Below are 13,661 nucleotides of genomic sequence, written 5' to 3'. Positions count from 1 at the left end.
AAGGAAATTAAAGGGATACGAATAGGAAGGAAAAGAACAGCTCAAACTATCTCTGTTTGCCAAGGACATGACTCTATGTTTAAAAGACACAAAAAACTCCACCAGAAAACTTCCAGAATTCAAATGTATTCAGGAAAGTAGGATGTGAAATTAACATCCATAAATCAATTGTGTATCTATACACCAATGATGAATCAGCTGAAAGAAAAATTAGGAACATAATCACATTCACAATGGCCTCAAAAAAGGGATCAATCTAATAAAAGAGGTAAATTCTATGAAAATTACAAAACACTAAATAAAGAAGTTGAAGATGACCTCAGAAAATGGAAAGACCTCCCACGTGCTTAGACAGGCAGAATTAATATTGTCAAAATGGCCTTACTACCAAAACTGCTATACAGTTTCAATGCAATTCCCATCAAAATTCCAATTATCTTCTTCCTAGAAATAAAAAAAGGCAATCATGAAATAAATCTGGACAGAGGCCAGAATAGCTAAAACAATCCTTAGCCAGGAAAGTGAAGCAGATGCATCACAATCCCAGCCCTTAAAATATACTACAGAGCTACAGTATCAAAAACAGCATGGTTCTGGCACCAAAACAGACAAGAAGACCAATGGAACAGAATAGAAGACACAAAGACAAGCCCACAAAAATAAAGTTATCTCTTACTGAACAAAGGAGTCAAAAACATACATTAGAGAAAAAATTAGTTATTTTCCAACAAATGGTGCTGTGAATAAAGGAAACTACAGGCAGCAAAATGAAATTCAACACCTACCCTTCTCCCTGCACAAAACAAAATTCCTAGATGGATCAAACACATAGGAATTATACCAGAAACTCTGCATGTAATAGAAGAAAATGTAGGCCCAATACCTGCGCATACTGGATGAGGAACTAACTTCCTTAATAAGATTCTGAAAGTGCAATCAAAAAATCAATAAGTTGGATGGAATCAAACTAAAAAGCCTACAGAATGGGAGAATATCTTTGCCACCTGCACCTCAGATAAATCACTGCTTTTCAGTATACCTAAAGAACTCAAAAAGCTTAACACCAAAAAACCCAAATCATCCAATCAATAAATGGGCAAAGGAACTAAACAGACATTTCTCAAAAGAAGAAATACAAATGGTCAACAAACACATGAAAAAATGTTCAACATCTCTAGCAATTACAGAATTGCAAATTAAAACTACACTGAGATTACATCTCCCTCCAATCAGAATGGCAGTTATTACAAATACAAGCAACAATAAGTGTTGACAAGGATGTGGGGAAACAGGCACACTCTTATATTGCTAGTAGGACTCTGGGAAGCAGTATGGAGATTCCTTAGAAAACTTGGAAAGGAACCACCATTAGACCCAGCTATACCACTCCTCGGTTTATACCCAAAGGACTTTAAAACAGCATACTATAGTAATGCAGCCACATAAATGTTCACAGCACAAAATTCACAATAGCTAAATTGTGGAACCAACCTAAATGCCCTTCAAGAGATGAATGGACAAAGAAACTGTGGTATATATACACAATGGAATATTAGTCAGCATTATAAGAGAATAAAATCATGGCATTTGCAGGTAAATCAATGGATTAGAAAATATCCTGCTAAGTGAAGTAAGCCAATCCCAAAAAAACAAAGAAGGATGGGGTCAAGAAGCAATATTCAGTAGATTAGACAAAGGGGAATGAAGGGGATAGGAAAAGGAATGAATCTGACACACCTTTCCTATGTATATATATGAACACACCACAGTGAATCTCACCATTGTGTACACCCACAAAAAATTAACTTTAAAAAAATAACTATGGCCAAGCGCAGTGTCGCATGCCTATAATCCCAGCAGCTCGGGACACTGAGACAGGAGGATGCTGAGTTCAAAGCAAGCCTCAGCAATCATAAGCACTAAGCAACTCAGTGAGACTCTGTCTCTTAATAAAAATACAAAATAGGCCTGGATGTGGTTCAGTTGTCCAGTGCGCCTAAGTTCAATCCCCAGTTTAAAAAAAAAAAAAAAAAAAAACTATGGGTAAATGGCAGAAAGATCAACAGAGGGAAGGGAGTGAGGTGTGGGGAAAGGGAAGGAGAAGGAGAGGTACTCAGGTCTGATTTTGAATAAGATATATTCCATGCTTTTATAATTATACCAATATGGATTCTATTGTCATGTATAACTAAAAAGAACCAATAGAGTAGAAAAAAGTATTCTAAAATATAGATAAGAAAGTAACTTTTATTATAATTATTGACTAAATTTTATTTTAATTTTTTTAATTTAAAAATATCAGAGAGAGGCTCAAGTTGTGGCTCAGCGGTAGAGTGCTCACCTACCATGTGCAAGGTCCTGGGTTCAATCCTCAGCATCACATAAAAATAAATAAATAAAATAAAGGTATTGTATCCGATTACAACTAAAAAATAAATATAAAACAAATCAGAGAAAGTACATTTCATCAAAACTAAAAATGCTGTAGTTCAATTAATACCATCAAGAAAGTGAAGAAAACCCATGACTTAGGAGGAAAAAAAAAAAGTTTAAGCAGCACACCTAATAAGAGACTTGTACACCCAACATATTTTAAAAAACACTCAATAAAAAGATAAATAACCCAATTAAAAAATGGACAGAGGATCTAAACTGACATTTCTCTAAAGAATAGCCACAAAACACCAATAAACCCAAGAAAAGATGCTCAACATCTTTAACCACTAAGGAAATGTAAATCAAAACCACAGTTAAGATATCTCTTAACAACAACCAGAGTGATTGTAATCAAACAGACAGGAATAACAAGCATTGTTGGGATGTAGAGAAACTTAAATCCTAATATTGCTGAAGGGAATATAATATGATACAGACTTTAGGAAACAATTTAGCAGTTTCTCTAAATGATAAACACAGTTCCAGGAACCAATAAATAATTTTACTCCTAGCAAAAAGAAAGAAAAACTCCATACACAAAAGCTTGAACATGGTTTTCATAGCAGCCTTATTCCTAACAGTCAAGTGTTTATATCTATTCTATCAATTATGGAATGGATAAACAAATGTGATACATCCATACAATGGACTACTATTTTCAGTAAAGAGTACCAATTCATGCTATAACATGGATAAACCTTGATAACATTATATAAGTGAAGCAAGTCAGTCACAAAAGACCGCTAACTGTACTACTGCATTTACCATGAAAATGTCCAAAATACGCAAATTTATAGAAAAAGTGGATTAGTGGTTATGTAGGGCTAGGGGTGTTGAAGAGATATGAAATGAGAAGTTATAGCTAATTGGGTTTCTTCTGGGGGAATGAAAATCTTCTTAAATTGTGGTGATATTTGCACAATTTTGTGATTTGTACACTTTAGATGAGTAAATTGTATGGTGTGATATTTCAACAAAGCTTTTATAATAGATAGATGGCTTTAATTTGCATTGTAAATACATCATTTTCCTTCCAAAGCTCTAAATATTTGGAGTTCTAGATATTTATTAGTTGTACTTATTATCTATCTGAACACAAAAAAAGTAAAGGAGTCCTTTCTGGTCCAAGACATGAAGAGCTTCATCACTCCTATCCTCACAATGTAAACTTATTTTTCACAGCTCTGGAGGCTAAAAAGTCCAAGATGAGAGTGCTGGCATATCAGGGTTTGGTGAGGGCCTATTCTTCATACACAATGCTGTCTTACTGTGTGTTCATATGGTAGAAGAGGAAAGAAATCTCTGTGAGGTCTTGTTTATAACTGACACAAAAAAAGCCCATATGATCCAATTTCCTCTCTAAGGCTTCACCTCCTAATACTATCACCTTGGGAGTTAGGATGTCAATATATAAATTTCAGGGTATAGAAGATCCCCATAATTGGGGAATGAGATTGATCAAATTACGTTATGTGCATGCATGAATACAGTATACTGAATCCTTCTGTTATGTATAATTACAATGCATCAATTTTAAAAAGTTAAGCAAAGCCATTTGATAAACATTTTATATAACTGGAAAGAAAAATAATTATTTGAGCTAAAGAGGACAAGAGTGGATGCATATAATCTTGTAGAAAGGAAACTGAGGGGGATCGATTCTGAGTCAGAAAGTAAGATTATCTGCTAAGAGAGGAGGCAAGTGGTAGAAGTAGGTCGGTGGGGTTGAGGAAGGTGGCTTAGAAGACTTAGAATTTATGTTAAAGTCAATATGAGATAGAGCTGACTGAGTAAAAGGATTGGCAAGTAATTCTGAGAAGTATGCTAAGGCTGGAGATAATGATTTTATACTGCTGTCAGCCTAGGGAAGCCTAAAAACCTAAGGGGCTGTTGGTGTTAGCCCTGCAATCCAAAGGCCAGAGAACCTGGAGTTCTGATGTCCTAGGGAACATGTCCCAACTCTCGAGAGAGAGAGAGAGAACAAATTTGCCTTTCCTCTCCCTTTTTGTTTTATCCAGGCCTCAGCCAACCAGCAGGGCTCATACTGGTGAAAGCAGATCTTCCTTATTCCATTTACTTATTCAAATCTCCTCCACAGACACCTTCACAAACATAACCAGAAATAATACTTTATCAACTATCTAGGTATCCCTAATCAAGTTGCTACAAAATTTATAGCAAGGTATTTTTCACAAGCTAACCATAAGGAAGACATTTACTACCTCCTTTTTCTACATACCTGCTAAATGTTGGGGAGTCTTTGGCACAGTATCAAGAGACACCCTCAACATTCTGAGATTTGAAGCACGGTAGTCTGACTCTCTGATTGGCTCATGAGGATCAAATGGAGGCAAAACAGATGAAAAAGACTCACAAATGCTCAGATTAGAATGAACTACCTAGGAAAAGAGAAAAGAAGAAAAGATTAATTTCAGTCTTCACCTGTTAAAAAACAAACCTCATTATTATAAAAAATGAACTCATAGTAGTCAACATTTACTTATAATCAATATACTCAGCTCTGCTGAAATCATACACATTCATATATACTTAATTCATATATATTCATATATTGTTTGGTTTGGTCAAAGTCTGAGAAGATCTACAAATCATCCTGTGGGTTTAAAATCTGCCTTATAGAATATTACAGATAGTAGGCCCAAAAGTCTTCTGTTACCTAAGTTTGCTCCTTATAATAACCACCATTAAAATATTTGAACCATGGTATTATTCTTGACAAGCTCAAGAATTTTCTTAAGGGGAGAAGTGTGCTACGGGGAAAAAAAGAGTAAGAAGTACAGACAGAACAGTAATATTTCAAGACATTCACAAATATTTAGAGGAAAAATCAGAGCATCAAAGAACTACAAGAGTGCTAATTTATCAAACCCCAAAAGTCCTCAAACTTCATGAATCAAAAGTAGCTGGGAGCCGGGCACAATGGCACATGCCTGTAATCCCAGAGGCTCCAGAAGCTGAGGCAGGAGGATAGCAAGTTCAAAGCTAACCTCAGCAAAAACGAGGCACAAAGCAACTCAGTGAAACCCTGTCTCTAAATAAAATACAAATAGGGTTGATAATGTGGCTCAGTGATTGAGTGCCCCTGACTTCAATCCCCAGTATCAAAAAAAAAAACCTAGGTGGGAATATAAATTGATAATGAAGTAAAAGTTAATTGCTGAAAAGAAGTCCCTAATGTTTCAGCAGATCCAAATATTTCCTTGCTAGAAAATACAATCATTATTGATGACTTTAATACATAAACATGTATAACTTTTCACCAAATTCAAAGTATACTCACATGAAAACATATACAACTTTTACGTTTTTAAGTCCCTAAAAAGATTAGTCTAGTTATACCCTCTCAGGAAGGCGTCTAAAAATGCACATAAGCACAAAGTGTTCTATCTCTATCCTCTTTTATCATTTTTGTCAATTCTCAGGAAGTTGTCAGGGTGTGAAAATGAATATTCTACATCTACTACCTATACAGTTTTCTCTAGATTAGTAGTTCTCAAATGAGGAAGATCTTGCACCTTGCAAAGGGATATTTCACAAGGCCAGGAGACATTTTTCACTGTTATGACTTGGGGAGAAAAGAATACTGCTGATATCTAGTGAGTAAAGGCCAGAGATGCTGCAAGACATCCTAAAATACACAGAATAACCCCCCCCCCCCCCAAGAAAGAATTACCTAATCCAAAATGATGATGCTGCCAAGGAACCCCGCTCCACATACAGCACTGTTTTCAATTATCCCACTCCTAAGCAACTCTTTTGAAATATAGTTCATTAATATAAACATATATGATATACATAGATACTGTATGTGTATTTAACAGTAGTTTTTCACCTCAGCTTCAAAATATAAAAAGAAACTTCTTTTATCATGATGTTGACTTCAATAAAAATTTCATTATAGCAAAGCTTCAAAACATAGAACTATTAGAGAAAGTAAACCAAAATAAAATGTAGAGTGAAAAAAGATGGGAAGTATTGAAAATATAAAAACTTCATTACTAATTGAAAATTGGAGGAATCAGGAAGAAAATCTCAAGATTTGTTTTGCTTCCCACACTTAAATCCACAATGAAGAAAGAAACAAAGATGACAAAGAAACTAGAAAAAGTGCTAATATTTCTATAAGAACTTAGGAAGTCAACTTTCATCTGATCAGTCTGATTATTTTTATATAAAGTTGAAATTGAGACGATGATAATCTTCACAAGAAAACCTCATGTAAAATACCATAAGGGCCTGACTCAAGGCAATTAATATTAGGAACCAAAAAGAGATAATACCATCTATACAGAGACAGGCATTTAAATCTCGAGAAGAAACTAGGTGTACAAGCAGGTAGGGAGGGAAGGAAAGGGAAGAGAAGGGAAGGGAAGGTGGAAAAGAAAAAAGGAAGGGGAAGAAAGAAAACAAATCTAAGACTGAACCTTATGTAATTTTTTGAGTTAACCAAAATAAGTGATATTAAAATCGTATTTTATTACATACTGCTATCAAGAACAAGGAGAAACTTGTTACACACACACACACACACACACACACACACCAAGCAGCATCTGACAGTGAAAATGATAGAAGAGTAGGAAACCACTGGTAACAGACAGGCACCATAAGTGCTCCATACCTTACCTTATTTAATATAGAAATATATGGGATTGATTAGATCAGGAAAGTCAGCCTCCAAAGTCATTTGCTCAAAGCACAAGGTTTAAGAAAGTAAATGAACTGGATTTTTAAATTTTATTTATTTATTTATTTATTGTTTAAATATTTATTTTATTAGTTTTAGGTGGACATAATATCTTTATTTTATTTTTATTTGGTGCTGAGGATCGAACCCAGTGCCTCACGTATGCCAGGCGAGCAGGCTACCACTTGAGCCACATCCCCAGCCGTTGTTTTTTTTTTTTATTTTAACTGTATTTATTTATTTATTTTTGCACTACTGGGGATCAAACCCAGGGCTTGAGCATGCTACACAAGTTCTCTATCATTGAGCTACACTTCTATATCCTTATCCTTAAAAAATAAATTGACTGCAATTTGACCCCAATCTTTATGTCCTTTTCACAGCTCTAAGCTATATCACAAATAAGTAGCTACTCAATCACTTAGAAGAACAATTAGTAGATATCAAAGTAAGTAAAGGAGTATGAATGACTAGTCTTAAGAGACAGATAAGGAGAGCAAGGAAAAATCCAAGGAGCAGGCAAATCCCCTGAATGCATGATGAGCCATACAGAAAGAGTACTATCATATCTGGTATGATATGATTTCTTTTTCAAAATAAAAATACTTGAATATTCTAATACCTATTTCAAGGCTTGTACACTGATTGTTTCTTGGCCTTTTTTAATATATTTTTTTAGATGTTGATGGGCCTTTTTTTGCTCATTTATTTATATGTGGTGCTGAGAAGCGAACCCAGTGCCTTACACATGCAACCACTCTACCACTGAGCCACAACCCCAGCTCCAACTTCTTAGCCTTTTGGCTAAGATCAAAGCCAATACATTGAAAACCAGCAGAAGGAAGCACAATCATTTGAATGTCCCTGTAAATGCATCTAATCTTAACACTGTCCCAAAGACTTGCTGCTGCATGACATGAATTAGGATGCCTCAAGATAAAAGGCCTATGAGCTCCAAAAGATGCTCTTTCCAAGACACCACAGAAATTACTAGGTCTTATGGTTTATAAAACATAGACATTTCTTTTATGCCAGCCTCTAACTTAATGGAGCATATTGATGGATATCAGATGAAGACCAGGTTACAAGTCGCCCATTAGTGTTACGGGATGTTTAATAATAGGTCCTTTACTTTCATTATCATCTTTTCACTAAAATATTCCTTTACCCAACAATAAGAAATGTCAAAGAGAAACACTTACAAGCTTTTCAAAATTGCTTTCCTCCTCAGATAGTAGTCGTGAAGTATGTTGCCAGGGCAGAGAGCTATCACAAAGATCATCAAGCAAATTCTCTAAAACTTCCAGCTCACCATACTCACCAGTCAAATCATGTTGATCACATGTCTAGAAATAGTAAAAAGCAAAATAAAGACAAATACAATTTCCTGAAATAATACCTGAAAAGACCATGTTTCCCACAACTATCATTTTTTTTTTAATTTTGTTTTAGTTGTAGTTGGACACAATACCTTTATTTTATTTTTACGTGGTGCTGAGGATCAAACCCAGGGCCTCACATGTGCTAGCAAAAATTCTACCGCTGAGCCACAACCCCAGCCCCCCAACAAGTATCATTTTATTGTGTCTCACCTCTCTTTGTAGGTCAGCAACACTTTCACTGCATACAACATCATTTTCGTCTAGGCTATAGCATTCAGTATCATTATCCATAGTAATGTCATCAGAGTCAGCCTTCTCCTGCAGTTCCTCTACAAAACAGGAGTCATTTTACATAACTCTATGTATGGTAAAAATGGAGTTAGTTCCCACAGGCCAAGGTATTTCCCCTTGGTCTATATCAGCTTTCAGCAATGTCTCTTGGCTGACTACAATTAATGACGCATCATCAGTCAGTGGTAAAGCACCTAATGACTTTGCATCACACGCCACCGAGGTTGCTGAAAAGCTGCTTCCTACAGCTGCAAGAGGACCTTCAATGACATTACTAGAGTTTACATTCTTACCCAAATTATAGTCTGAGGAATCAGCAACTTCTTCAAAGGTTTGCTGCTTTAAATCTTGTAAAACCAAAGAATCTGAAGTTGATACTTTCATTGAATAAATAATGTTTGAAGATCCTACCTTCTCTGCAAGGTCAAGAGCAGAAACAGACTTTATCTTCCCAGTGGGAAGAAATGGTTCATTGCATATATCATGCTGAAATACAGCTGATTGTGTTTTGCCAAGACCAACAGCCTGGTCGTAAGGTTTTCCACTTAAAAAAGCAGATGACTTAAGCTCTGGAATAACAGAAAGTAGCTTAATTAACATTTTCTGAGGAGAATTAAGGGGTGATTTTAAATTTGGATACCAACATAGGGAACTATTATCATCATCATTTTTATGCAATAATGGTTGTGAAACTTCTGGTTCAAACTCCCCAGAAATAGACTGATAATTTGGAAACTTAAGTGTATCAAACAAAGAGTTTTCATCAATATAATTTAATGAGGAAAGATCTGGACTTTTTGATTCTCTCTTGTGGCTGTCATCTGTTAAAGACTTACTGATGCCATTTTGGATTTCACTTACTGTACTCACTTTCTCGGAAGGCTCAATAGAGGCAATAACTGCCTCAAAGGCTACACTTTCAGTAGCAATGACATTTTTCTCACCAAAAGCAGATGTTTCCTTTTGGTTTCTTTCCTCTTGAAAATTCAGTTGTACTGACGTCTCATCCAAGTTGGATGCAGCTGTCTGAAGGGGACCACCAGAAGCCTCCATCTTAGAGATATCATGTCCTCCAGAGAGTATATGTGCTTCTGAAACTTTTACAGAATTATCAGGAACTACAACATTCCCAACATACTTTACATCTAAAGATCTGGGATGCACCTCTGAAGATAGCAAATTATTTGTAGACTCCTTTTGTTTAAAACATTGAGATAATTCTTTCTGCAGACCTCCTTCAGTTCTTTCATATCCCTCCAAAGAATTCACATTTTGTTTCACCTCATTCTCAGCAGAAGAACTTAAAAACACACTCTCAAAATTATGACTATCAGATGTCAAGGGAACTGCTTTTCCTCTTCTTTCCAACAAAACTCGCAAGAAAGAATATGACATTTTATTATCATAAGCAACTTCATGTGGAAAAGAAACATGGTCCTTATTGGTTAGACTTGGTTCTGTCTGCTGTAAAGGCTCCTGTTCCCAATGCACATGTAAACCAGAAGCATTAAAACTGTCACTTCTTTTAGGAGCTATATTTTCATCACTAATATCAGATAAAGTTGAAACTGAAACTTGATCTTTATCAGCAAAATTGTTTCCTGGCTGCTGTATGTCTTTTTGTGTCTTCCATGACATATATGAACAAAGAGCATCATAATTATCAGAATCTTTGGGGATTTTCAGTTCATCAACAGTGTTGGATGAAGTATTCTCTTTATTATTCTCTTGTTCAGGAGATAAAAAAGAGCGCTGAGACCCAATGGCTGTGCTACCTGTAAGTACGTGCTGAGATACACTAAAGCAACTGTTAACTAAGTCTGAAGATACTTCTGAGGTAGCCTGGTACAAAGCTTCACTAACTTCCGATGGCCGAGAAAACCATTCAATGTCTTCAGTCTTATCAGGGATTCCTCTGAAAATATATAATCATATATAAATAAGTAATACCTTAATAACATTTAATTTTTAAGCACTAAAATAAAAATACAAAACTGATATTTCACTGATATCAATTTTATTTGAAAGTATGTAAAAAAACAAATTTTGAGTTCCATTAAAGTGGCTAACAACAGAATAAAGCAAAATCTTTGTAAACACAAGGCGAACTATTGAAACTATGATCCTGATATTATCTCAGACTTCTCCTAAAACAAAACAGAATCTGATTTTCATATTATCAAAAAGTTTTTTAATGAAAAATTCAAAATAGTCTTTTTAGCTTTACTATTTTAAATATTTAGTTTATCACCTACCATGTATTAATTCATTTACCAGTCTTTTTTATTCTTGTGAAAACCATTTCAAGAGATACATTCCCAAAAAAAATACCATAGTAACTTAATCATAGGTTGACAATCAAACGTGTAGAGAACACTTTTCAATAAAGTTATTAAAACTAAATATACAGCACAAGGGCAGAGCTTACTTTTTACATTCTACGCATCTACAGTGTTGTTTGTTTTGCAATGCTGGGGATCAAACCCAGGGCCTCGCACATGCTAGGCAAGTGTTTTACCACTGAGTTATAACCCCAACCCAATATCTATAGTTTTTAATTTAATGAGGATTTTTCTTTCAGTTCTAAAAGCAGAAGAATTATATTCTTGAATAAGTTTAATTTTGTTTTAAGGAATTCCAGACTTTTTTCCCATTATGATTACTCTAAAGGACTTTGGAATATGTTATAAAACTTCATATTCACAGACAAGGTAAAGGGTTGGGGTTGGAATTGTTGTTCAACGGTAAGTGCTCACCTAGCACATGTGAGGCCCTTGGGTTTAATCCTCAACACCATATAAAAATAAATGATAAGTAAAATAAAGGAATTGTGTCCAACTACAGCTGAAAAATAAATATTTTTTTTAAAAAAATAGAAATATAAATCATTAAAAAAAGAGATTAAGTAGGCAGATTCAATACCAATTGATCAAAATGAGAGTGTAGAACAAGTAATCTAGAAATGAATACTTTTTTGAAGAATGAAAGTAAGAAGAAGGGAAGAAATGATGGTAGCACATGTATGAGAAAGTTGATAAAAAGGAAATTACAGTGTGCCTTATAATTAAAATATGCCTTAAATACTAGAATATATTGGAAATTATTTTAAAATAAACTAGTCACCTGGCACATCTCTACACATACATTACCATGCCAAATTAATATACACATTTACCACCTTACTACCACCTTCAGAGTGTGTACTAATATCTTACCTCTAATTCAAAGTCCTGCCTTGGCCTGAAGTCATAAATATTAGAAAAAACTCATGATATGAGTAGAAAGGGTAGAGGAAAATAAATAAATCATCCTACCTCAGAGGTGCAAAATCTAGTTGACTTTGGTGAAATAAGGAATCAGACCCAAGTTCCTGGTCTTGGGTCAAACACGTCAGCAAAGGCAAATCAGGAGAAGCAAAGTTATCCTGTATGACTGTAAAATTTCAAATATAAAAATGCTGAGCAATATAAAAATGGATTGTTTAGCTTACACATGTAATACTTTATAAAGTACTTAAATATACTGCTAACTGGACATTTCTACAATCATTAGAATAAAAAAATGATAATAGCAGCTACCATTTATTGGGCCTAGCAAGATCCAGACACTTAACATACGATATTTCATTTAATCCTCAGGACAGGTACAATTATATCTACATAATACATGAAGAAACATAATTTCCAAACTTAAAAAGTATTATGGAATCTGGCTGGGCACAGTGGGGCATGCAAGAAATCCCAGCGGTATGGCAGGCTGAGGCAGGAGGATAGTGAGTTCAAAGACAGCCTCAGCAAAAGCGAGCACTAAGCAACTCAGTGAGGCTCTGTCTCTAAATAAAATACAAAATAGGGCTAGGGATATGGCTCAGTGGTCAAGCACCCCGAGTTCAACCCCTGGTTACCCACCCTCGGGGAAAAAAAAAAAAAGTATTAAGAAATCTATTCACATTCAAACAGCTTAAGTGCCAATGATATTTGAACCTAAGCATACTAACTTTTAGCCAGTACAACACTATTTGTTTCATAACTATTTTGAGTGTCTCTTTCAATTTTAAGTAATATAAAGACATATCCATTACATCAAAGTGTGGCCAAGGAACTCCTAGGTCCTAAGACACTTTTAAAAGATACCTAGATTTCAAAATTATATTTTAAGTAATATTAAAATATAATTTGCCTTACTCACTCTCATTCTCTTAAAAGGGAACAGTGGCATTTTCTATGACATGTATGATGCAGCAACAGATTGAATGCAGAAGTAGTTATGAGTATCTTGCTGTCTTAAGTAAAATAAGGCTACTCATAAATATTTTTGCTTTGGAAAATAATAATTTTCTACAAAACTGCACTTTGTGTTAATATACAATGAGGAATTTTCAGCTTTACTATTTTAAATATTTACTTGCTATTTTTAAATGAATCATTAAATATTTTCTCAATTTCTGTTTTAAGAGGATTGGAGTTATGGCTCAATGGTAGAGCACTTGCCTAACATGTGAGGCTCTGGATACGATCCTGAGTACCACATAAAAATAAAAAAATAAAAGTATTGTGTTCATCTATAACTAAAAAACTAAATTAAAACATAAATTTCTATTTTAAGTCCCCTAACGTGGAAATTATCAATAACCCACATAAACAAAAGCTTGTTGGAGCTACCAATAATTTTAAAATGTGTCAAGGATGCCAATTACCTAAAAAGTTCGAAAACTATTGCTTTAAAGGAAAAAATTCTTGTGATTTCCTGTCAACTTCAATCATATTCATGACAATGCCCTTAAACACCTATGAACGAGGAACTGGGAGTGCACCTCAGTGGTAGAAAACTTGACTGGCATTCAT

The 13,661-nt window shown here is 34.7% G+C and overlaps 1 protein-coding gene across 1 annotated transcript in view; it reads right to left on the bottom strand.

Annotated features, from left to right (window-relative positions):
* The window catches only part of Alms1 (ALMS1 centrosome and basal body associated protein), a 215,807-nt gene that overhangs the window by 141,166 nt on the left and 60,980 nt on the right, over positions 1-13,661 (bottom strand). The window contains exons 5-9 of the mRNA XM_071601714.1: positions 12,132-12,249; positions 9,762-10,732; positions 8,737-8,855; positions 8,347-8,490; positions 4,676-4,835 (exon numbers count right to left, since the gene is read on the bottom strand). Of these exons, the coding sequence (XP_071457815.1) occupies positions 4,676-4,835; positions 8,347-8,490; positions 8,737-8,855; positions 9,762-10,732; positions 12,132-12,249 (1,512 nt within the window). The remainder of the gene's footprint in view (positions 1-4,675; positions 4,836-8,346; positions 8,491-8,736; positions 8,856-9,761; positions 10,733-12,131; positions 12,250-13,661) is intronic.

Source organism: Marmota flaviventris, chromosome 14, assembly GCF_047511675.1.
Source record: "Marmota flaviventris isolate mMarFla1 chromosome 14, mMarFla1.hap1, whole genome shotgun sequence".
NCBI lineage: Eukaryota > Metazoa > Chordata > Mammalia > Rodentia > Sciuridae > Marmota > Marmota flaviventris.
The sequence above is the reverse complement of the archived record's forward strand: the minus strand, read 5'-3'. Positions and strand labels throughout refer to the sequence as shown.